The following is a 27208-nucleotide window of genomic DNA, read 5'->3' as shown; positions in this document are numbered from 1 at the left end:
TTGCTTCGTCGGCGGCCCCATCCGGCCCCCCCACCATGACGACCCGGCAAAGGCGGAAGGGCAATGATTTATTGACGACCACAGCGAGGACCCTGGACATGACGATGGATTATTCTTCTGATGCGTCGTTTGAGGACGACGCTCCTCGCCCGTCGCCGTCGCAGTTTCGACGGAAACGCAGCGATCCCGGACCTGGACTGCCCCTTGTGGCGCCCACCGACGACGGCTTCATTCGTCCGCCGAAAAAGAAGCAGGCGAAGAACCAGGCACCGGCAGACGCACCTGTAGTGCCTGTCAGCAACAGGTTTGACGTCATCGACGATGGCGGGGCGGCGCCGCAGGCTAATGCGGCACCACAGCAGTCACAACACGACCACCAACAACAGCAGCAGCAGCAACCACAACAGCAGCAGCATAAAATTCCACCGATCGTCCTGCAATATCCGGACACGTATTTGAAGTTGTACGATTGGCTGACGCAAAATCTGAAGCAGCCTTTCACTGCGAAGCAGGCTGGAGGCGATAAGTTAAAACTCACTGTCACAGCCACTGAAGACTACGTCAAGGTTATGGACATGGTGGGAGCCGAGGGCATCCCGTGCTACACGTTTCCCACTGTTCGACCGCCCACTCTGAAGCTGATATTTCGAGGAATCGTCGATTCTCTTCCGAACGACAGACTCAAGGATGAATTGTTTGCATTGGGATTTGAGGCAACGGTTGTGGACTATCATCGGATGCCTGGCACGCAGCAGAAATCAGGCCTACGTGTGGTGGTTCTCCCGGACACGCAAGAAAATCGTGATGTGTTTAAAATCAACAGAATTTGCGCACTTTCCGTTTCTGTCGAGAAGCTACGTAAATCACGAGGGGTGACTCAGTGCTTCCGCTGTCAGGGCTTTAACCACGTGGCGCGGCTCTGCACAATGCCCTTTGTATGTGTGAAGTGTGGCGGCCCTCATGACAGCCGCCAATGTCCCGTACCCAAAGAAGAACCTGCAAAATGTGGACTGTGTGGCGGCAAGCACCCAGCCAGCTATCGTTCCTGCCAGAAACACAAAGATGCTAGTCGCCGACAGAGGGGTTTACCACCTCTCAATGCCAAGAATAGACGTGCTGGGACCCATGTCGTCAGAAGCACACCTGCCAGCAGAAGATTCACCGATGCACCGCTACAGGAGCGAGCTCCACTGATGCAAAGGCGCGCGGCTTACGTCCTCCAGTCTCCAACAGCGGCGGATGTCTTGAAGGGCAACGCCTCCACGGCGGCATCCCCGCCAGCAGCATTTGAGATTGCCTCGGCGTCCTTTCCACCTCTTCGCAGCCGGCGCACTGAAGACTTCGGACGTCCCCACCCGCCCACTGCGGCGGCTGACGTCAACCAACTTCTGGGGCTCATGCAGACCATGATGCAAGCCGTCACCGAAATGAGCCGAGCCATTCAAGCGCTCCCGGCAGTTCTTGCCACGACAGTTGAAGCGGCCATTCGTGGTTCGCTTCAAGCCACCAGCGAAGTCCCGCCTACTCAACATGCCTAGGCCCCGCCGCTATGAAGACCTATGTATAGCCACCTATAATGCGGATGGCATTTACCACGACCTACAGGAGGTTCGCCAATTCCTAGAAGATGAGCATGTCGATATCTGCATGGTCAGTGAGACGCATCTGAAGCCGGACCTGAGGGCGAATATCGCAAATTATCTCTGCTATCGGAATGATCGCCCCACTCAAGGTGGCGGTACAGCCATCTACATCAAGAGGACAATCTCGCACTATGTTGTACCGACGCCTCCTTTGCGGAAGATGGAAGCGACAGCTGTGGCCGTCGAGACTTCGGTCGGCACTGTCACATTTGTGGCCGTCTACCGCCCACCTAAGCCGCACATTGACGTCGACGATGCGAAGGCATTGTTGCGCCTTCCTGGGAAGCTGTTCCTCGCCGGAGACTTCAACGCCAAGCATGCGGCGTGGAACTCACTCACCACCACTTATGACGGACGGCGACTCCTCCACGTCCTCGAGCAAGCTGATGCGCACGCTTGTGGACCCGATGAACCGACATGCTACCCCTCCAGAGGCAATCCAGATGTCCTGGACATCGCAATAACCAAGGGCCTGAATCAGTTCATGACGGCTGAAGTGAGACATGCTCTCAATTCTAACCATCTGCCTGTCATTTTCCAGCTGAACGTCCATCTTCCTCCGCAGACGCCACGGTGGAATCTGCGACGTACGCACTGGGATGGCTACCGGGATCGGCTCCCCCATCTGCTGGCATTCACTCCACCGGATGTACCCGTCGATGATGCCACGGCGGCGTTCACCACTGCTGTTACCACGGCTCTCCGGCAGTCCACGCCACAGGCCAGACAGCGGCAGCCGCTTCGTCCAGGGTTACCCCAAGACATCCTGGACCTTATACGTCTCCGCAATCGTCTCTGCAAAGACTGGCGTCTCACCAGGGATCCAGACCTTAAGCGACGTATCAACCAACTTCGGCGCGACGTCAAGGCCGCCCTCATCGCTCACAGGAACCAGCAGTGGGCCACGAAACTCGAGGCCTTTACACCAGATGCCAATCACTGGGACACGGTTCGATTTTTCACTAAACGTCGGACGACCATCCCACCGTTGGAAGCCCCGGCTGGACTTGTCTACACCCCTGAGGCCAAGGCCAACGCCATCGCCGACGTATTTGAAGCTAATTTCGTCCCTGTGAACGACCCGGTTGACGTCAATCACGTTCAGCGCGTGGAGGCGGAGGTCCAACGCTACCTGGACCAGCCTGCTGCTGCAGATGAGGACCCCATTCCGCCCGTCACGACAGACGAAGTTCGGACCTGCATCGCCGGTCTGAACACCTCCAAGGCGCCGGGGGCAGATGACATACCCAACAGAGCCCTGAAGGAACTTCCTCCGGCAGCCTATATCTGGCTGGCTGCAGTTTTTAACAACATCTTCCGGACGCTGACATATCCAGAGGCATGGAAACGGGCTACAGTTATCCCCATTCCAAAACCGGGGAAGAACAGGAAGGAACCGGCGAACTATCGCCCTATCAGCCTCCTCCCTCACATCAGTAAGGTGTTCGAACGGCTGCTGCTACGAAGAATCCGCACCATAATGGACCGACGGCGGATACTCCCACCGGAGCAATTTGGGTTCAGACGGGGCCACTCCACTGAACAACAGGTGATTCGCGTCGTCGAAGACATCACTCTCGCCTTCAACAACCGGGAATACTGTGGGGCAGTCTTCCTCGACATTTCCAAGGCATTTGACAGCGTCTGGCATCTGGGGCTCTTGTGGAAATTGAAGCAGCACGGATTTCCTCGCTCCATGGTACGGCTGCTCGCATCATACCTCCGAGGGCGGACCTTCTCTGTTCGCGTTGCCAACTCCTGCTCGACTCTCCGGCCCATCGCCGCTGGCGTCCCTCAGGGATCCGTCCTTGGGCCGATCCTCTACTGCATCTTTACGTCGGACATCCCCACCTCCCCCAGGGTGGACAAAGCCATGTATGCTGACGACACCGCCATTTACACGCGCAGCCGGTGGCCTCAGGCCATGCACCGCAGGCTTCAGGAAGCCTGTTCCGACCTTGAAGGATGGTCCCGCAAATGGCGGATTCGCTTCAACGCTCAGAAGAGCCAAGCAGTCATCTTTACCCGACGACGACCGCCGCCAGTGCCGGAAATTCGGTTATTCGGCGAAAACATCGCGTGGCTGCCCTCAGCAACTTATCTCGGCGTCGTGCTGGATCGTCAGCTCATATGGCAACAGCACATCACGGCCACCCGCCGAAAAGTGGACCAGCGCCTGGGAGCGCTATACCCGCTGCTTAATGAAGGCTCCTCACTGTCCGTTGCAAATGGCCTCCTCATCTACAGGCTATTCGTCCGGCCGATCATGGACTACGCCTGCGTCGCCTGGGGCAATGCTGCCGCCCGCCACATTCAACGTCTACAAGCGCTGGAGAATAAGGCCTTACGAAGAGTCCTACACGTGCACCCGCAGTTCCCGTCTCGTTACGTACATGAAGCTCTGCAGGAACCTGAGGTCCTTCGCAGATTTCAACAAAAAGCCAGACGCCTGTATCAAAAAGCCGTGGTCTCGGAAAATCCACTCATAAGGAACATCGGAGTCCCGTCGGATGTCCGGGACACATACCAACGACCAGTCGCACTGCTAGACAGGTAATGCACCTGGCGGTGTTCAACCCACTGAAGACCAAATGAATTTGATTCTATAATCCGCAAATAAAGATGACAATTTCCTAAACCTGCAGTTCCTTATCACATACACTGAATTAGTAGTCAATGCCTTCGGGTAAATACTACCTTCCCTCAACACCTGCCGGTAGTTACGAAGATGCGGATCGGTGCGCTTGCTACCGCCCAACGTCCGACAGCCTGTGCGGACCAGCCCCAAACCTGCGCCGCAACCACCCGCGCCGTTCAAACCACCGAGGATGGGGCTACACACGGCCACACCACAGTCGCCAACCAGTCGCCACGGCAGCGCCGCAAACCACGGCCAAACTGCAGCTACCGCGCGCTACAGCCTGGCTCGGCCCGCCGAGAATCGCCGCCCCCGCCCACATGCCGCCCCCACAGCCCCAGCCGACGACCCGCCACAATGGCCAAACCTTCGGCAAAAGTGCCACACCGTCGCCGCGCCAGCCCGGCCAGCGCGGCCGCCGCCACAGCCACACAAGCGGAGGCGTGCGGCGATGCCGGCCGTGCAAACGCACCTCCGCCGCCCCATCGCCCTCCCACCGTTTCCCGATCGGCCCGCAGCCGTCGGGCCACCTCGCCCGCCAACATTCGCGCCCCTTTCTCACAAAATTGCCCGCCGCAAACAAAACGGGCGCCGCCTGCGCAACATCGGCACCGGCCAACCGAGCGCCGCCGCCCCTCGCCGCTTACGCGAGGGGGGCTGACCGCCGTCCGCAACTACAGACACACCGAATCTGCCTCCAAGCACACACGACAGCCGACCTCCTACATTTATACGCCGCAAGCCACCCAACGGTGTGTGGCGGAGGGCACTTTTTACGTTACGTGCCACTGTCGTCATTGCCTCCCTTTGCCGTTCCAGTCGCGTATGGTTCGCGGGAACAACGACTGTCTGAAAGCCTCCGTGCGCGCTCGAATCTCTCTACTTTTACTACATTCGGGATCTCCTCGGGAGGTATATACGTACGGGGAAGCAATATATTCGATACCTCATCCGGAAACGCACCCTCTCGAAAACCTGGCGAGCAAGCTACACCGCGATGCAGAGAGCGCCTCCCTTGCAGAGTCTGCCACTTAACTATCACGGTTACCACATAACCCTGTGACGAAACGTTGGACCTTTCTCTATCTCCTCCGTCAACCCGACCTGCTACGCATCCCACACTGGTGGGCAACACTCACGTATGGGTCGGTCGAACGCGTGTTTTTGTAAGCCACCTCCTTTGTTGATGGACTACATTTTTGCTAAGCATTCTCCCAGTGCATCTCAACCTGGTACCCGCCTTACCAACAATTACTTTTATCTGATCATCATTCCACTTCCAAATCATTCCGCACGCATACTCCCAGATACATATTTTACAGACGTCACAGCTACCAGTGTTTGTCCCGCTATCATATAATCAATCATACAATAAACGATCCTTCTTTCTGTATATTCGCAATACATCACATTTGTCTATGTTAAGGGGACAGTTGCCACTCCCTGCACCGGGTGCCTATCCGCTGCCGATCGTCCTGCAACCTCTCTGTATACTACATACAGCACATCATCCGCGAAACGACGCATGGAACGTCCGGCACTATCTACTAGCTCATTTATATGATATGAATTGTGAAAAGCAATGGTCCCATAACACTCCCCCGTGGCACGCCAGGGGTTACTTTAACGTCTGTAGACGTCTGTCTCTCCATTGATAACAACATGCTGTGTTCCGTCTGCTAACATCTCGTCAATCCAGCCACACAGTTGGTCTGATATTCTGTAGACTCTTACGTCGTTTATCAGGCGACGGTGCGGAGCTGTATCGAACGCCTTCCGGACGTCAACGACAATGGCATCCACCTGGGAGCCTGTATCTCATATTTTCTGGGTCTCATGCGCAAATAAAGCGAGCTGGGGGTCTCACACACGATCGCTGTTTCCGGAATCCAACATGGATTCCTACATAGTAGACTCTGGAGTTTCCACAAACGACATGATACTCGAGCAAACAACATGTTCTACAACACATCGACGTCAGAGATATGGGTCTATGGTTTTTGCGCATCTGCTCGACGACTGGGACTACCTGTGCTCTTTTCCAATCATTTGGAACCCTCCCTTCCTCTCCAGAGACTTGCGGTACACGGCTGTTAGAAGGGGGGCAGGTTGTTTCGCGTACCCTGTGTAGGAATCGCGAATTGGTAATCCCGTCGGGTCCGGCGGACTTTCCCATTCCTCCTTGGACACTTATTTCGATGTCAGCCGGTTTCTCGTTCGTGCGAGCATTTAGAGACGGAACTGCAGTGCGGTCCGTCCTCTGTGAAACAGCTTTGGAAACAGGTGTTTAGGTATTTCACAGCTTTACGCGTGTCATCCTCTGTTTCAATGCCATCACCATGCCGGAGTGTCTGGATATGCTGTTTCGAGCCACTTACTGATTCAACGCAAGACCGGAACGTCCTAGCATTTTCTGTCAACGTCGGTACATAGGGTTTGTTCTACTTTCGAATTCACTGAACGCTTCACGCATAGCCCTCCTTACGCTCACACTTTGGACATCGTTTAGCTTCTGTTTGTCTCGGAGGTTTTGGCTGCGTTTAAACTTTGGGTGAAGCTCTCTTTGCTTTCGCAACAGTTTCCTAACGTTGTTGTTGTAGTATACCACGGTGGGTTTTTTTTCCCATCCCTCACAGTTCGACACTCGGCACGTACCTGTCTAAAAACGCATTTTTACCATTGCCTTGCACTTTCTCCATGAACACTCAACATTGTCAGTGTCGGAACAGGCATTTGCCTTTTCATCTGTCGGGTCGTCTGCAAATCTGCCTTCTATTACTCTTGCTAGCCAAAACAGATAGATACACCGTCCTCCCTGCAACGGCCTTATGATCACTGCGTCCCTGTTCTGCACATACAGAGTCGAAACACGTTCGGGTCTGTTTGTCATCCGTAGGTCCACGATGTTATCTCCACGAGTCGGTTCTCTGTTCATTTTGCTCGAGGTGATTTTCGGACAGTGCACTCAGTATAATGTCACTCGATGCTCTCTGTCCCCCTACCACCCGTCCTGAACATCATCTGAGTGTCCCAGTCTATATCGGGTAAATTGAAATCTCCACCTAAGACCCTAACATGCTGAGGAAAATGTATGTGAAATGTGTTTCCAAAATCCGTCTCTCCGTTGTTCTGCCACTAATGCTGCTGCGTCGGGAGGTCGGTCAAAGGAGCCAATTATTATTAAACCTAGCTCGGTTGTTGGGTGTAACCTCCACCCACAATATTTCACAGGAACCATCCACCTCTACTTCACTACAGGATCAAAACTACTACTCAAACAGCGACGAACACACCACCACCGGTTGCATGCAATCGAGCCTTTCTAAAACACCGTCTGTACCTTTGTGACAATTTCGGCAGAATTTATCCCTGGCGTCAGCCAGCTTTCTGTACCTTATCACGATTGCAGAGCTTCGGTGCTTTCTCTGTCAGCGCTTGCGGTTCCGGTACTGTACCAACGCAGCTTCGACAGTTGACAATTAACAAACGATACCGATTGCTGCTTGGTCCCCGCACCCGTTGAGGCTGCTGTTGCCCCCTTTCTGTACTTGCCCAAGGCCATCTAACCTAACAAAACCGCCCAGCCCACGCCACACAACCCCTGCTACCCGTGTAGCCGCTTGTTGCGTGTAGTGCTCTCCACCTAAGACTATAACATGCCTTCGACATTCGCAGTGTACAACACCTTAGGTTAGGGTTGGCGTCGCTTGGGTTAGGTTAGGTTACGTTAGGTGGACGTGGGTTAGGTTAAGGGTTAAAGTTAGGTTAGGCGTCAAAGTTAGGTTAAGCGTTCGGACGTGAGGCGTCAGGTGGCCGCACCTACCTTACGGCCGGACATCTTAGGTTAGGCTAAGGGCGCCGAGGTCACGTTACGTTCACCTTCGGGCGCCACACGTAGCTGTCACAGGTAGGTAGTAGTTCGGTCGGTCGGTCGTCGGCAAGCCGCAAAAAACTACAGACGACGTCGACAACAAGACCGAGCAGGAGGCAGATATATACCGAGCGCCAAAGAGACCGACCACACACACACACACACACACACACACAAAACAACAAACACCACCCACCGGCCAAAGGGGCACCAAAAAAACCCACAAAGCCGAGCACCACACGTCGCGACCAGAGGCAACCCGCAACCGCAACGGCGCTTTCCGCACCGGGCCGGATGCACGTACGACAACACCGCTACCCGTACACAAGGCCTCCCATTGCACACAGCCGCTCTGTGTTCAACATCATCAATGGCGCGCCCGCGGCTCGTCGCGGTCGCAGCCATGACGCCGCCGCCACTTTTGCACCAACACATTCACGCACCGCAAAACAGCTCGCCGACCCACCGACACAGCACAGCCGACAAACAAAAACAACCGCGGCGGCGGCAACAAAACAAAACAAACACCTCGCACCAAGCGTCCGACAGAAAACAAACGGACAGGCACACAGGCCTCTGCTAACGACCACGACACAGCGGCACGCTGCCCCTTTCCCGCCACTCTCGATTCACAGCGCACGCGACCCCGTCGTCGACGACGACACGCGACGGGCTCGCTTCCCGCAACCTACACCTTTCCGCCACTACGCACGGCTCCACCCGACGCCCGTCGCAACGGCACTACTGCACGCACTATCACCCCCGCCGCCGCCGCCGCCGCCGCCGCCTCCTCCTCTCTCCCCCTTCCCGTACACAACAACACAGCCAAAAACACACTCACGACCCAAACATAACAACATGGCACGTGCATCGGCGCACACCCCCAACCAGTCACCGTCGACACAACCACACGCAAGGCACGGAAAAACCGGCGTCCTTCCACGTTGCCATCAAAGCAGCACAAACAACCACACAGGAGGAACCACCAACAACTGCCGGCCGGCCGGCAACCACCAAACGCACATTCCCGCTCGCCACCACACACCTCTCGGCAGCCGTTTCGCAAAGACATGACATGACATGACGCGACATCATCGCATCACGGGCGACGCACGCACACCGACCCACTTTCCCGCCCGTCTCTCTCTCTCTTTTTCTTCCGACGCCTTCGGCCGAGCACACACGTACGTGGCACAACGCCCAACACAGTCACACACAGTCGACAGGCGCACGCCCAGGCACGCAACGACGCAGCGCAGCAAAGGCGCCCGCGACACATACCTCCTCTCCCGCCCGCGACACATACCTCCTCTCCCGTCTCGCCGCCGACCGCCAGCCAGCCACTCGCAATGTGCACTGGCCAACCGGACACACGTCCACCGCGCCGCCTCCGACCACCCGCCAGGGGGCGCTCACGTCCGCGACAACAGCGCGGCCCGCCGCCGGGCGGGCCCAGCCCGGCCCAGGCGGCGCGCGCTGCTCTGCACTCGGCGCGCCGCGCCACACATCCTGCTGCAGACCGGGCTCGTCTCTCTGTACGCGTCTGCGTCTGCCCGCATCTCATCTTCCTGCGCATCAACACAAACGAGGCCACGTGAGCAAACCCCCGTCACAACGCCACATCACGCACTGCCTTGTCGACCGCCTAAATAAATGCACTCACCCACCAGCCATCCGCTTCGTCCTCTTCTTGCTTACTCGTTGTTCGTCGTTGTTGCTGCTGCACCAGCACCAGCACCAGCACCGGCGGCGGCGGCGGCGGCGGCGGCGGCGGCGGCGGCGGCGGCGGCGGCGGCGGCAGCGGCAGCGGCAGCGCACACAGCCCCCAGCCGGCCGCATCCGAGGGGGCCCCGCCGCCAGCGTCGCCTCCTTGGGCACAGGTGCGGTGCTGTGGCCGCCCATCCAACCGCATTTGCTGGCCGTCCCAGCCGCCAGGCAGGCGTTCCCACTGCCGCGCACCGCCTCTGCTGCAGAAGACGAACAAACGAAACGTACAAACATACACGCACCCGAAGCGTGGCCACACACGGACGGGACCGACAGGCTCCAAGGCGACCAAACGATGGAAAAACAAACACAAAAACAAAAGACACGCGAGCGAGCGAGCAAGCACGCAGTCGCCTCGCCTCTGTCCTCCCGCCCCCGCCCTTCTCCCCACCACATGCCCACAAACACCACCGCCTGCCCGCATCTCCACATTCGCCCCCTCCATTTGTTCCCTTGCGTTCGTTCCTTCCTTCCTTCCATGTGTCTGCGTGCGCGGCGCCTCTCCAACATCCGCCGTCCGTCCGTCCCGTTTTCGCCGTACCACACGCCACCGTCGGCGCCGCCTCGCCTCCTCCCAGTCCACCACCGCCGCCGCCCCTGTCCGCCCCGCACACCACCATACACCGCTGCTTGTCCCGGCCGTTGCCACCAAAGGCGCCAGCCGCAAACCGCGCCAAACGCCGCAGCGCGCGTGCGTCCTTCCTTCTTGCTTGCTTCTCCGTGCCGACGCTGCCTCTATTCCCGCACCCATTCGGCCGACAAGCACTGGCGTCGACGACACAGCCGTTGGGCTCCGGCACTGCGCGTACCGGAGTTACACGCGCACCCCCCCTCGCGAACGCACGACTCATTCTCTTTGTTGTTTCTCCTCTTTCTTACGTCTTCGTTTCTTGTTTGTTTGTTTGTTTGTTTTTTTTTTTTTCCTCCCACCGCCGCATGTGACACAATGGCCTCCCTCCCCCTTTCGTTCGTTGTCGCCGCTTTGTTTCTCTTTCTCATTGGTGCACGTCCGACGCGCTCCATTTCCACCACACCACGGCCATCGGCCTCCTCAACGGGCAGGCGCAGTGTGCCATTCTCCGGCGCACAAGCACACCGCGCGGCTCGCTCTCCTCGCCCCCACGCCACGCCACGCCACGCAGCACAAATGATGCTGTCTCGCAACACGACACACGGTGCGCACACCCCCGACCACGCGGCTCTTAAAAGGCATGGCACCGGCGACATGCGCCGCCCCGGCCCGCATCCGTCGTCTCACGTTCACTGCCGGCCGCGTCTGAGGCTACAACCGCACCACAACAACGGTCCCCTCCCGGCAACACATTTGTTGCACAAACACAACCGCCGAGCGCAGCGCGAGCCACCCACACGCGCCCTCCCCGTCTTTAAAAGCCTCCGCGTCTCCTTTCTCCTTTCGCGCCCCTCCCATCTCCCGAATATGCCAGCAGCGGTGCCACTACCGCGAAACGGACACGCCTTCCGGGCCACATGCAAGGGCACGCCCACCACCAACTACTGCCATATTCGCGGACGCAGTTAGGCAACACGCAACGCACTCTCCACCTACTTTCTCTCTCTCGTCCATTCTCTTTAAAACACACGAACCAACCAACCACGGCTAACACACTTTTTCGCGACACCTTTGACTGCGTTATCTTGACCGTGACGGCAGCTATCGACCTTCCAATTCCCCACTAAACACACACACACCCCTACATACACACCCTTCGCTACACCGGACAACAACAGCGTACACAACAGGAGGGCACACGAAACGGCAGGCAAGGGCAACGCATTCTCATAGATTCCTCCTCCGAGCCATGTCGGCGAACGTTTCATCCGGGAAGGCAATGCAATTCAGCCGTCACCACGGCCGACACCTGCAGCCGCGCCGTAAACGCCTTTCAGTGCGGCTGCAATGCACGGGAACGTTCCGTTGCTATAGACAGCGCCTCTCCGTTTTTCCCTGCTTCGTTTTCCGGTGATTGCTTCTCCATTTTGTTTGTTTTATTACTTTCCGTTCCCCTCCTCCACCATTGTTTCCGTCCCCAACAGTTTTGCTCATTCCACACGTTCTGCCCAGACACGACACTCGACCGATCAAAGGTCAGCCTTTCGTCACCGTTCGCGGCGCCGACGGTGCCACAGTGCGACTGGTGTGAACACCGACACGTTGCCATGACGCCGGTGTACCGCGCCGATATTGACAGTTACTCAGAGCCGCCGGATCGGATCACATCACCGACACACCTGCCATTTCACACCGGGGGACACAGACCAACGAAACGCGTGTACGCCCATAACAACAAACAACGACCGTCGTCGTCTAGCCTCACGCTTACTGTACTCAACCGAACACACGTGCACCGTGAATGACGTGCGTGCGCACAACAGTCCAATCAATCATCAGTCAAACTGCAGAAACGGCTATCATCAAATCAAGGGCCAAATAGGTACACCACCGTGCGTGTCGCCTACCCCACCCGCCCGTACATTTCTTGGCGACTTCGTAATGGATGATAGTACGACACGTCCATTTAAAACGTCACCAACACACACACACCAACGCGCCGTACAGCAAAGGGAATAGTCGACGGCAACACAACATTTCACCCTCGCCATCATGTATGATGTGACAACAGACGGCCGTAACGGTGACATCCAACAATCAATCAATCGCGAGGACTTTCAATTGCAGTCACGTGACTAACCGGGCAGACGGAGACAAAGACATGAATCAGCGCCACAGACAGCACCAACACCTCCTATCGATCTATCTGTGTGTCGACAAACAACCACGCCAAGACTCGTGCACGCATTCCACGTCACACCGGCGGCAACCAAACCCTCGCGGCCGTACCCCAGTAACCACAACCACAACCACATTCGAGACCACACCACCACGGCACAGCAGCACCACCAGCTGCCTCGCAACCAACCAAACCGGGTAGCTATGCCGCCTCACTCACTCACTCACTCACTCACTCACACACACACAAACAATTCCGCTCTTCCCGCAAAGGCAATTTGGTGGCCCTGAAAAGGGCCGTTTTGCCGCTCTCGCAACGGAGGGAGCTTCCTTCCTTCCTTCCTTCCTTCCTTCCTTCCAAGAGCCGAAGTAACAACCTCCTCCTTACTTGGAGCTCGTGTACTTGGTCACCGCCTTCGTGCCCTCGCTCACGGCGTGCTTGGCCAGCTCGCCAGGCAGCAAGAGCCGCACAGCCGTCTGGATCTCGCGGGACGTGATGGTCGAGCGCTTGTTGTAGTGCGCCAGGCGAGACGCCTCGGCCGCAATGCGCTCGAAAATGTCGTTCACGAAGCTGTTCATGATGCTCATCGCCTTCGACGAGATGCCCGTGTCGGGGTGCACCTGCTTCAGCACCTTGTAGATGTAGATGGCATAGCTCTCCTTCCTCTTGCGCTTCTTCTTCTTGTCGCCCTTCGAAATGTTCTTCTGCGCCTTGCCGGCCTTCTTGGCGGCCTTCCCGCTAGTCTTGGGCGGCATCTCGAACGTACAACAACAGGCAGCAAGCGCTCCGCTCTAGTCAGCGTCTCCCCACACAGTGGCACCCGCCGCTACCGCAACACCGCACCTTTACCAGCTCGCCCTGTTGCGGCCGCCGACCAATGGGGCGCGCGCGCAACCGGCCGCCGCACCCGAGCCCATAAAGGGACCCCCACCCCGCCGCCGCCGGCACACGCACGCACTCCGCTGCTCGACTCGCTGCGGCTCGCACCGTTACGGTTACGTGTTTAGCGCTTACGCCACTAGCCAAACGCCATGTCCGGACGCGGAAAGGGAGGCAAAGTCAAGGGCAAGTCAAAGTCCCGCTCAAGCAGGGCTGGGCTCCAGTTCCCGGTCGGCAGAATCCACCGCCTCCTGCGCAAGGGAAACTACGCCGAGCGCGTCGGCGCCGGGGCGCCCGTCTACCTCGCCGCCGTCATGGAGTACCTCGCGGCTGAGGTGCTCGAGCTGGCCGGAAACGCGGCCCGCGACAACAAGAAGACGCGCATCATCCCGCGCCACCTGCAGCTCGCCATCCGCAACGACGAGGAGCTCAACAAGCTCTTGTCGGGCGTCACCATCGCACAGGGTGGTGTCCTGCCCAACATCCAGGCCGTCCTGCTGCCAAAGAAGACCGAGAAGAAGGCCTAAACAGGGACCGCGGCGCTGCGCTTGCGTGCTCCCTGCACGCAAACGCAAACGCGCCTTTGCCTTGCCGGCTCGCCTCACAACAATCGGCCCTTTTCAGGGCCACCACACAAACCTACGTCCAAAGCAAAGTTTCCGTCGTCCTCGCCGCACTTTACAACAACGTCCACAGCGCCGGCGCACGTCCGCCATCTTGTCCACAGCCCGTGTGGCCGAACACACACACATTTTTTCTGCACCCCTCCACGCACGCACAGTCGCGTTCCAAACAACGACAACGACATCAATACACCAATAATGTGATGTGATCATTGTTAATATGTTCATAATTAAAAGAGCGCGTAACGGCCCGACGACGGACGACACGCGGGCCGCCGCGCGCGCTCTCCAAACACACAGGCACAGGACAAACCAAACCAAACCAAACAGCTGATCCGATCGATGATCCGGCCCGCGCCACAAACAAACCACGCACACACCGGACTCAGCCGCGCCCTCCCGCATCCATCATCACACACGTCACGTCGAAACTCCAAACGGAACGCACGCACGCAAAGCAACAGAGGCGCACAACAACAACAACAACAACAACAAACACACACACACAGAGGCAGGCAGGCAACACAGACCCTTTCGCACTTTTCAATTTCCGAACAGTGTGGTGGCCCTGAAAAGGGCCGTTTTTCGTCTCTCCCACCAAGCACGGGCAACGGCACGGCCGCGGGAAGGCCACAGCACAGCACACCGGCTGCCTGCCTAACCGCCGAAACCGTACAGGGTGCGCCCCTGCCTCTTCAGGGCGTACACCACGTCCATGGCCGTCACAGTCTTGCGCTTGGCGTGCTCAGTGTACGTCACCGCGTCGCGGATCACGTTCTCCAGGAACACCTTCAGCACTCCGCGGGTCTCCTCGTAGATCAGACCAGAGATGCGCTTCACGCCGCCCCTGCGAGCCAGGCGGCGGATGGCGGGCTTCGTGATGCCCTGGATGTTGTCGCGCAACACCTTGCGGTGCCGCTTGGCGCCACCCTTGCCCAGCCCCTTTCCTCCCTTGCCGCGGCCTGTCATTCTTCCTCCTCCTCAAGCAACAAAAAAAGCACAAGCGGCAGCTCCTCACCCGGCGCTAGCGAGTCGGCTACGGTGCGCCGTGAGCGCGCGCCGCCCCCCTATATAGACTCTGGCCCGCCCTCCCCCCACCACGCGCACCGAGGGCATATAAGCGCAGCACGGGCCCGCGCGGGCCCGTTGTCAAGGCAGCACCGGACGCTTCGCTACCGCACGCACCGCTAACCGCTATGGCCCGCACAAAGCAAACGGCCCGCAAGTCCACCGGCGGAAAGGCGCCGCGCAAACAGCTCGCCACCAAGGCGGCGAGGAAGAGCGCGCCCGCCACCGGCGGCGTCAAGAAGCCCCACCGCTACAGGCCGGGCACCGTCGCCCTGCGAGAAATCAGGCGCTACCAGAAGAGCACAGAGCTGCTCATCCGCAAGCTGCCGTTCCAGCGCCTAGTGCGCGAGATCGCCCAGGACTTCAAGACCGACCTGCGCTTCCAGAGCTCCGCAGTCATGGCCCTGCAGGAGGCCAGCGAGGCCTACCTCGTCGGCCTCTTCGAAGACACCAACCTGTGCGCAATCCACGCCAAGCGCGTCACCATCATGCCCAAGGACATCCAGCTCGCGCGCCGCATCCGCGGCGAGCGCGCCTAAACCGCTTAGCCGCGGCACGGCACCGCACGCGCGCAACACAAAAAAAACGGCCCTTTTCAGGGCCACTAACATCTCTCCGTCGCGAGCAAAACTTTTGTCGGTCTTGCCGCCCAGCCTCTCTCTCTAGCCCCGTTAAAACAACCACCACAATTCCCCACCCTCCCTCCCGTACACAGCCGCTCTCGCCAACAATCACAATCGACGTCATCCCACCCCACCCCTTCAAATACACACAAACAAACAGCCGGACGACGTCACCACGGGTGGCTGGCCGCCGCCGTCTCCGAGGCGCCACCGCGCCTTCCCAATTCCCGCCGGCCACTTCCACGTCTCAACGTCCCCGTCCCCCTTTCACACAGAGAGGACACACACATAACAAACAAGACGCGCCATCCGCAAAGCAAGCAAACAAACAGAGTCTCCAGAAACATGAGAAACCAACCGTCGGCCGCCGCACAAAATACAAAACACAAAACAAAACGGCCACAACCGCTCCGCTACCGCGCGCCGCCGCCTACCGCCACCGGCCCCACAATCCAACCACCACGGCACGCACACAGTACCCACAAGGGTCATACAGAAACGCCACACAAACACCAACCAACCCCACACACACACACACACACACACACACACACCCCGGCGCATGCACGCACGGCCACCCAAACAAGACAACACAACGCGCCAAGCACGACAATCAACGCCTTCCCGACGTCCTCTGATGGCCCTGAGAAGGGCCGTTTTGGGCCGCGCGCAGCCGTGCCATCGCGCGCCACTAGACGACGCGGGGGAGGGGGGTGGGGGACGACGGGGTCAAGCGCCAGCCCTTCCCTTCCTTCCCCTTTCCTTTCTTTACTTTAACTTCACTTCTTCTTCTTGGGCGAAGCCTTCGCCTTAGACGGCGTCGTCGCCTTCTTCGGGCGCGGCGCCTTCGGCTTCTTCGTCGGAACCTTCGCGGCCTTCTTCGCCTTCGACGGCGACTTGGCCTTGGCCGGCTTGGCCGCAGCCGCCTTCTTCGCACCCGCGGGAGCCGCCGACGCCGCAGACGCCTTCTTGGCGGCGCCCGCCTTCCGACCGGTCGCCGCCTTCACGCCACCAGCCTTCTTTGCGCCGGCCGCACGGGCGCCCTTCTTCTCCTTGCTGGCCGGAGCGGCGCGCTTCTTCTTCGCACCGCCGGCACGGGCCTTGCCGCCCTCGGCCGCCCCGCCGCCGGCGCCGGCAAGCTTGAAAGAGCCGGACGCGCCCTTCCCCTTCGTCTGCACCAGCTCGCCAGCCACGACGGCCGACTTGAGGTACTTCTTGATAAAGGGCGCCAGCTTCTCCGCGTCCAGCTTGTAGTGCGCGGCAATGTACTTCTTGATCGCCTGCAGCGACGAGCCGCCGCGCTCCTTCAGACTCTTGATGGCGGCCGTCACCATCTCAGAGGTGCGCGGGTGCGCAGGCTTGGCGCGCGGCTTCTTCGCAGACGCCGCAGACTTGGCCTTCTTCGTCGTGCCGGTGGCGGCGGGTGCCGCAGCAGTCTCGTTCGTAGCCGCCTGATCTGCCATTATTTCGACGACGCGCGTACACACACGAGAGCGAGAGCGAGAGCGGCAGGCGGCAAGCACGGCGGCAGAGAATAGCCGCCGCGCCGCCAGGCCCAGCCAGTGTCGCGGGCGGGCGCGGACGGCCGAGAGAGCGGCCGCCACTCTGCGCGCCGCCGCGCCGCGCCTCCCGCGCTTGCTACCACCACTCGAAATCGTGATGTCGGAGAGTGTAGACGTGCGATATCGTGCTCGTGAGTCTGGTGCTCATGCACCAGGAACGCCTGTGCCGGCCGGCCGCGGTTTGACGGGGCTTGCTCCGTCGACCGCCCCGCCATCAGCCGGCACTTCTATGATGACTCGACCCGGCGCGAGGGGAAGTATTAGTACCCTCGCGTCGGAGATGACTATGGACCAAGATATGGATACTACACCGGCGCTACCAGATGAGGAGGGACCAGCTGAGACTCCTGTAGCCTCAAGAGACGGGAAAAACCATCGAAGAGGAGAGCGTAGCCGCTCAACTGACGGCCGTCAAGAACACGGAAGCACAGCCGCAGCAGACTTCCAGATCCCGCCGCGGAAAAAGCAGGCGCGGCAGCAGCAGCCCATAGTGGCCAGAGAACTTGATGTGACGAACCGGTATGAGCCCCTAAGAGGGACGGGGGTGTCACTGGACACGGCAACTGATGATTTAGTCGCGAAACAGCGACATCGAGATGAAGAACAGCGGCGGCAAAGCACGCCTGCAGATCCTGGAAACAACGATAATATTGAAGCAGACGGTCAACCAATACCACCTACCGGACCGAAGAAAATTCCACCAATAACTTTGAGGTATAAAGAGTCATACAAGCAGCTACACACATGGCTCAAGACCACCTGCAAGGCGGCCTTTACAGTGCGGCAGACGGGCGGAGAGACGTTGAAGCTACTGTTAAACACCACTGAAGATTATGTAAACGTCGTGGGAAAGCTTGGGGAGCAAGGGATCCCAATGTACACGACGCCAGCGGTCCGTCCACCGACCATAAAAACATTGATCAAAGGAGTACCATCAAGTGTGACGCATTCTGAACTCAAAGAGGAGCTAGAAGACCTTGGATATGTTGCCACGCTCATAGAACATCATAAGATGCCAGGCACAAACCAACTGACTGGACACCGAGTTGTGGTACTACCAGACATGCCGGAACACCGAGGCATATTCCAGCTCACCAGAATCTACGACCTATCGGTGATAGTTGAGCGACTGAGAAGATCACGCGGCCATATTCAGTGCTATCGATGCCAAGGATTTAACCATGTCGCCCGCTACTGCACCATGCCACCAGTGTGCGTCAAGTGCGGCGCGGGACATGACAGCCGCGAGTGCACACGGTCAAGAGAAGAAGCGCCGACGTGCGGGCTCTGTGGCGGGGCTCATCCCGCTAACTACCGAACGTGCCCCAAGCACAAAGAAGCAAGCCGCAGATTTAGGGGACTGCCACCACTGAAGCCATCTCCGCGCCGGCAACGACTGCCGCCGCCTCCACCACCGCCGACTGTGGACCCGAGCAGCTGGCCCACACCGATGCAGCACCGCGCCAACAGGCTGCGCGCAGAGCTTACGGCAGCGGAAGCTCTAAAACAGGGCCTCCAGCCGCGTGCGTCTACGTCGATACCGGCGTCACAGCGCCAAACTGTGCCGCCAGCATTTGGACCACAACCGAGACAGCCGTCCCCACCACCGCGGATGGAACAGCCTGATTTACAGGTGCTGCTTGTGCAGATTGCATCTACCCTAGCAGAGGTGAGTAGAGCACTAGCGCAGCTGCCGCAAACCATCGCCGCCACCATTGACGCGACGCTCAGAAGAATGCAAACAACAGATAATGACATGACTATGCAGCATGCCTAGACTGCCACGACTTGAAAATTTACGCATAATGACGTATAACGCAGACAATCTGACCCACGACTTGCTTGAGCTGCAACAATTTATTATGGACTATAACATTGACATCTGTCTCGTGAATGAAACCTTTCTGAAGCCCGGAATTCGATCAAATATTCCAAATTATAAGTGCTATCGGACGGACAGATTGACGCACGGCGGCGGCACAGCTATTTTCATTTGTCGTTCAATTACTCATCATGAAGCGGCTCCGCCAATCACGCGCCACATCGAAGCGACGTCTATCATTGTTGACACACAAAACGGACCAATCACGTTCATCTCTGTTTATCGCAGCCCACGACACATTCTTGACATTGATGACGCAAGACAATTGTTAAGAACGCCAGGCCGACTTTTTATTGCCGGTGACCTAAATTCAAAACATGCCGCCTGGAATTCTCTCGTAACCAATATGAGTGGCCGCCTCCTATTGCAGGCAACAGAAGAGGCAAACGCGTACGTCTGTGGCCCCGACGAGCCGACGTGTTACCCGTCACGCGGCCGACCTGACATAATTGACATCGCCATCACAAAAGGAATCCCACAGTTTATGACAGCAGAAGTAGTGCATGCCTTAAATTCCAATCATCTGCCCGTCATTTTCACCCTTCACATCACACCGGTACAGCACACAGGCCGTCTAAATCTTCGCCGCACCAATTGGGACTCATTCCGCGAGCATGTAACATTTTCAATAGACATGATACAGGACGACGACGAAATTACCGAACAATCGATTACTGAATTCACTGACACCATCACAGAAGCACTAAACCTCTCGACGCCGCCACCTAAGCCGCCGCACGTACCGACGCCCGGACTGCCGCAACACATTCTTGATTCTATACGACGACGCAACCGATTATGCCGAGAATGGCGACTTACAAGAAATCCGCAGCTCAAGAGACAAATTAACCAGTTACGACGTGACATCAAGGCAGCACTCATCGACCACAAAAACCAGCAGTGGGCAGCTAAACTACGCGCCTTCACACCCGATCCTATGCATTGGCACATGATAAAATTCTTCACAAACCGCAGGACCACAATACCGCCGCTTCAGACACAAGACAGGACTGCTTACAGACCAGAAGACAAAGCCAACATGCTCGCTGACAATTTTGAACAGAACTTTCAACCGCAAAACGACAGAGTTGACCAACAGAGAGTCGAACGCATAGAGAGAGAGGCAGATGAGTTACTTCACGAGCCAGACGACGACGACGATGAAGACGAGCAAAACCGGATAACACCTACCAGCCCAAGGGAAGTTCAAGCTGCAATAAGGATGCTGCCGCCGAACAAAGCCCCCGGCGTTGACGACATACAAGGACGAGTTCTTAAACAACTTCCGTGGACAGCGATCGTACGACTTGCAGCCATCTTTAACTGGATTTTCACCACATCAACATACCCATCACAGTGGAAGCATTCAATAGTTGTTGCCGTACCAAAACCCGGAAAAGACAGACGTCAACCGCAGAACTACCGACCAATCAGCCTGTTACCACACATCAGTAAACTGTTCGAACGCATATTTCTCGCCAGACTACAAAATATTATAACCAGGACAGAAGCACTACCTCAAGAACAATTTGGATTTAGAAGTGGCCACAGCACAACCCAGCAAATTCTCCGAGTTGTACATTACATCATTGAAGCATTCAATCGTAAAGAATTTTGTGGAGCAGTTTTACTGGACGTAACAAAGGCATTTGACACAGTATGGCATAAAGGACTTATCTGGAAACTACATCATCTTCATTTTCCGAAGCCATTCATTCGCCTCCTCGCCTCATATCTGCAAGCCCGTACCTTCGCTGTCCGGATGGATGACGCACTATCGACGCCACGACCAATCAACGCCGGGGTGCCCCAAGGATCGGTCCTTGGGCCGATCCTCTACTCACTATTCACGACTGACATCCCGACGCAACCGAGGGTAGAAAAAGCAATCTACGCCGATGATACTGTCATATACACACGCAGCCGCTGGAGAGAAGTCTTGGTGCCGCGGCTACAGAGCGCGCTAAACTCACTTGAACAATGGGCAGCAAAATGGCGCATCACATTCAACCCGACGAAGACACAAGCAGTGATTTTCACTAGGAAGAAGACAATGCCAGCTCGTCACCTCCGACTTTACAATACGCAACTGCCGTGGGACACATCAGCGCGGTATCTGGGCGTAATCCTTGACAAGAGACTAACATGGAAACTGCAAATTGACGACGTCAGAGCAAAAATCAACCAACGCATCGGCGCATTGTATCCATTAATCAATGAGACATCTGACCTATCTATTGAGAACGGCCTCCTAATATTCAGGATGTACATCAGACCGGTAATGGATTATGCCTGCGAAGTATGGGGCTGTGCGGCAAGGACGCACATACAACGAATACAATCGCTGCAGAACAAAATTCTACGACGAGTATTTCATGTACATTCGCAATTTCCACATCGATTTCTTCAAGACGCGGCGGACGAAAAAGAAGTATTACAGAGACACAAGGATCAAGCACGAAGATTTTACGACCGGGCACATGACGCTGACAACCCGCTAATACGAGCACTGGCGGAACCACAACCGGCGAGGGACAAATACCGAAGACCAATTGCACTACTTGACCGCTGATGAAGAAAGAAGACTCATAATGACTACATCCAGCCTGGACAACAGGCTCTGAAGTAAAAAAGCTCCAAAAAGTAAAAATAGAAAACCCCGCAAAAGCCAGAAAGTCACACCCCCGTCCCACAAACACACAAGACACAGCTCAATAAAGATGAACAAATTTTTAACACATGTCCCACAGAAGATGCAGGCAATGCTAAAAAGTAAAACCTGCAAAAATAGCTATAAGAACTAGCAATAAGAAAGGTGGACGGAGCGCTTGCTACCGCCCAACGTCCGACAGCCTGTGCGGACCAGCCCCAAACCTGCGCCGCAACCACCCGCGCCGTTCAAACCACCGAGGATGGGGCTACACACGGCCACACCACAGTCGCCAACCAGTCGCCACGGCAGCGCCGCAAACCACGGCCAAACTGCAGCTACCGCGCGCTACAGCCTGGCTCGGCCCGCCGAGAATCGCCGCCCCCGCCCACATGCCGCCCCCACAGCCCCAGCCGACGACCCGCCACAATGGCCAAACCTTCGGCAAAAGTGCCACACCGTCGCCGCGCCAGCCCGGCCAGCGCGGCCGCCGCCACAGCCACACAAGCGGAGGCGTGCGGCGATGCCGGCCGTGCAAACGCACCTCCGCCGCCCCATCGCCCTCCCACCGTTTCCCGATCGGCCCGCAGCCGTCGGGCCACCTCGCCCGCCAACATTCGCGCCCCTTTCTCACAAAATTGCCCGCCGCAAACAAAACGGGCGCCGCCTGCGCAACATCGGCACCGGCCAACCGAGCGCCGCCGCCCCTCGCCGCTTACGCGAGGGGGGCTGACCGCCGTCCGCAACTACAGACACACCGAATCTGCCTCCAAGCACACACGACAGCCGACCTCCTACATTTATACGCCGCAAGCCACCCAACGGTGTGTGGCGGAGGGCACTTTTTACGTTACGTGCCACTGTCGTCATTGCCTCCCTTTGCCGTTCCAGTCGCGTATGGTTCGCGGGAACAACGACTGTCTGAAAGCCTCCGTGCGCGCTCGAATCTCTCTACTTTTACTACATTCGGGATCTCCTCGGGAGGTATATACGTACGGGGAAGCAATATATTCGATACCTCATCCGGAAACGCACCCTCTCGAAAACCTGGCGAGCAAGCTACACCGCGATGCAGAGAGCGCCTCCCTTGCAGAGTCTGCCACTTAACTATCACGGTTACCACATAACCCTGTGACGAAACGTTGGACCTTTCTCTATCTCCTCCGTCAACCCGACCTGCTACGCATCCCACACTGGTGGGCAACACTCACGTATGGGTCGGTCGAACGCGTGTTTTTGTAAGCCACCTCCTTTGTTGATGGACTACATTTTTGCTAAGCATTCTCCCAGTGCATCTCAACCTGGTACCCGCCTTACCAACAATTACTTTTATCTGATCATCATTCCACTTCCAAATCATTCCGCACGCATACTCCCAGATACATATTTTACAGACGTCACAGCTACCAGTGTTTGTCCCGCTATCATATAATCAATCATACAATAAACGATCCTTCTTTCTGTATATTCGCAATACATCACATTTGTCTATGTTAAGGGGACAGTTGCCACTCCCTGCACCGGGTGCCTATCCGCTGCCGATCGTCCTGCAACCTCTCTGTATACTACATACAGCACATCATCCGCGAAACGACGCATGGAACGTCCGGCACTATCTACTAGCTCATTTATATGATATGAATTGTGAAAAGCAATGGTCCCATAACACTCCCCCGTGGCACGCCAGGGGTTACTTTAACGTCTGTAGACGTCTGTCTCTCCATTGATAACAACATGCTGTGTTCCGTCTGCTAACATCTCGTCAATCCAGCCACACAGTTGGTCTGATATTCTGTAGACTCTTACGTCGTTTATCAGGCGACGGTGCGGAGCTGTATCGAACGCCTTCCGGACGTCAACGACAATGGCATCCACCTGGGAGCCTGTATCTCATATTTTCTGGGTCTCATGCGCAAATAAAGCGAGCTGGGGGTCTCACACACGATCGCTGTTTCCGGAATCCAACATGGATTCCTACATAGTAGACTCTGGAGTTTCCACAAACGACATGATACTCGAGCAAACAACATGTTCTACAACACATCGACGTCAGAGATATGGGTCTATGGTTTTTGCGCATCTGCTCGACGACTGGGACTACCTGTGCTCTTTTCCAATCATTTGGAACCCTCCCTTCCTCTCCAGAGACTTGCGGTACACGGCTGTTAGAAGGGGGGCAGGTTGTTTCGCGTACCCTGTGTAGGAATCGCGAATTGGTAATCCCGTCGGGTCCGGCGGACTTTCCCATTCCTCCTTGGACACTTATTTCGATGTCAGCCGGTTTCTCGTTCGTGCGAGCATTTAGAGACGGAACTGCAGTGCGGTCCGTCCTCTGTGAAACAGCTTTGGAAACAGGTGTTTAGGTATTTCACAGCTTTACGCGTGTCATCCTCTGTTTCAATGCCATCACCATGCCGGAGTGTCTGGATATGCTGTTTCGAGCCACTTACTGATTCAACGCAAGACCGGAACGTCCTAGCATTTTCTGTCAACGTCGGTACATAGGGTTTGTTCTACTTTCGAATTCACTGAACGCTTCACGCATAGCCCTCCTTACGCTCACACTTTGGACATCGTTTAGCTTCTGTTTGTCTCGGAGGTTTTGGCTGCGTTTAAACTTTGGGTGAAGCTCTCTTTGCTTTCGCAACAGTTTCCTAACGTTGTTGTTGTAGTATACCACGGTGGGTTTTTTTTCCCATCCCTCACAGTTCGACACTCGGCACGTACCTGTCTAAAAACGCATTTTTACCATTGCCTTGCACTTTCTCCATGAACACTCAACATTGTCAGTGTCGGAACAGGCATTTGCCTTTTCATCTGTCGGGTCGTCTGCAAATCTGCCTTCTATTACTCTTGCTAGCCAAAACAGATAGATACACCGTCCTCCCTGCAACGGCCTTATGATCACTGCGTCCCTGTTCTGCACATACAGAGTCGAAACACGTTCGGGTCTGTTTGTCATCCGTAGGTCCACGATGTTATCTCCACGAGTCGGTTCTCTGTTCATTTTGCTCGAGGTGATTTTCGGACAGTGCACTCAGTATAATGTCACTCGATGCTCTCTGTCCCCCTACCACCCGTCCTGAACATCATCTGAGTGTCCCAGTCTATATCGGGTAAATTGAAATCTCCACCTAAGACCCTAACATGCTGAGGAAAATGTATGTGAAATGTGTTTCCAAAATCCGTCTCTCCGTTGTTCTGCCACTAATGCTGCTGCGTCGGGAGGTCGGTCAAAGGAGCCAATTATTATTAAACCTAGCTCGGTTGTTGGGTGTAACCTCCACCCACAATATTTCACAGGAACCATCCACCTCTACTTCACTACAGGATCAAAACTACTACTCAAACAGCGACGAACACACCACCACCGGTTGCATGCAATCGAGCCTTTCTAAAACACCGTCTGTACCTTTGTGACAATTTCGGCAGAATTTATCCCTGGCGTCAGCCAGCTTTCTGTACCTTATCACGATTGCAGAGCTTCGGTGCTTTCTCTGTCAGCGCTTGCGGTTCCGGTACTGTACCAACGCAGCTTCGACAGTTGACAATTAACAAACGATACCGATTGCTGCTTGGTCCCCGCACCCGTTGAGGCTGCTGTTGCCCCCTTTCTGTACTTGCCCAAGGCCATCTAACCTAACAAAACCGCCCAGCCCACGCCACACAACCCCTGCTACCCGTGTAGCCGCTTGTTGCGTGTAGTGCTCTCCACCTAAGACTATAACATGCCTTCGACATTCGCAGTGTACAACACCTTAGGTTAGGGTTGGCGTCGCTTGGGTTAGGTTAGGTTACGTTAGGTGGACGTGGGTTAGGTTAAGGGTTAAAGTTAGGTTAGGCGTCAAAGTTAGGTTAAGCGTTCGGACGTGAGGCGTCAGGTGGCCGCACCTACCTTACGGCCGGACATCTTAGGTTAGGCTAAGGGCGCCGAGGTCACGTTACGTTCACCTTCGGGCGCCACACGTAGCTGTCACAGGTAGGTAGTAGTTCGGTCGGTCGGTCGTCGGCAAGCCGCAAAAAACTACAGACGACGTCGACAACAAGACCGAGCAGGAGGCAGATATATACCGAGCGCCAAAGAGACCGACCACACACACACACACACACACACACACAAAACAACAAACACCACCCACCGGCCAAAGGGGCACCAAAAAAACCCACAAAGCCGAGCACCACACGTCGCGACCAGAGGCAACCCGCAACCGCAACGGCGCTTTCCGCACCGGGCCGGATGCACGTACGACAACACCGCTACCCGTACACAAGGCCTCCCATTGCACACAGCCGCTCTGTGTTCAACATCATCAATGGCGCGCCCGCGGCTCGTCGCGGTCGCAGCCATGACGCCGCCGCCACTTTTGCACCAACACATTCACGCACCGCAAAACAGCTCGCCGACCCACCGACACAGCACAGCCGACAAACAAAAACAACCGCGGCGGCGGCAACAAAACAAAACAAACACCTCGCACCAAGCGTCCGACAGAAAACAAACGGACAGGCACACAGGCCTCTGCTAACGACCACGACACAGCGGCACGCTGCCCCTTTCCCGCCACTCTCGATTCACAGCGCACGCGACCCCGTCGTCGACGACGACACGCGACGGGCTCGCTTCCCGCAACCTACACCTTTCCGCCACTACGCACGGCTCCACCCGACGCCCGTCGCAACGGCACTACTGCACGCACTATCACCCCCGCCGCCGCCGCCGCCGCCGCCGCCTCCTCCTCTCTCCCCCTTCCCGTACACAACAACACAGCCAAAAACACACTCACGACCCAAACATAACAACATGGCACGTGCATCGGCGCACACCCCCAACCAGTCACCGTCGACACAACCACACGCAAGGCACGGAAAAACCGGCGTCCTTCCACGTTGCCATCAAAGCAGCACAAACAACCACACAGGAGGAACCACCAACAACTGCCGGCCGGCCGGCAACCACCAAACGCACATTCCCGCTCGCCACCACACACCTCTCGGCAGCCGTTTCGCAAAGACATGACATGACATGACGCGACATCATCGCATCACGGGCGACGCACGCACACCGACCCACTTTCCCGCCCGTCTCTCTCTCTCTTTTTCTTCCGACGCCTTCGGCCGAGCACACACGTACGTGGCACAACGCCCAACACAGTCACACACAGTCGACAGGCGCACGCCCAGGCACGCAACGACGCAGCGCAGCAAAGGCGCCCGCGACACATACCTCCTCTCCCGTCTCGCCGCCGACCGCC

The 27208-nt window shown here is 56.8% G+C and overlaps 2 protein-coding genes across 2 annotated transcripts; both read left to right on the top strand.

Moving 5' to 3' along the window:
* Window positions 1–8446: 8446 nt before the first annotated feature.
* Window positions 8447–9226, top strand: LOC126232526 (uncharacterized). The gene has a single exon (XM_049942771.1). It carries the CDS (start codon window positions 8447–8449, stop codon window positions 9224–9226), a length of 780 nt encoding a protein of 259 aa, XP_049798728.1.
* A 16967-nt stretch (window positions 9227–26193) lies between these two features.
* Window positions 26194–26973, top strand: LOC126232525 (uncharacterized). The gene has a single exon (XM_049942770.1). It carries the CDS (start codon window positions 26194–26196, stop codon window positions 26971–26973), a length of 780 nt encoding a protein of 259 aa, XP_049798727.1.
* Window positions 26974–27208: the final 235 nt, after the last annotated feature.

This window comes from Schistocerca nitens, unplaced genomic scaffold (assembly GCF_023898315.1).
Source record: "Schistocerca nitens isolate TAMUIC-IGC-003100 unplaced genomic scaffold, iqSchNite1.1 HiC_scaffold_519, whole genome shotgun sequence".
Classification (NCBI taxonomy): Eukaryota; Metazoa; Arthropoda; class Insecta; order Orthoptera; family Acrididae; genus Schistocerca; species Schistocerca nitens.
Note: the sequence above shows the minus strand (reverse complement) of the source record. Positions and strands in the feature narration are given on the sequence as shown.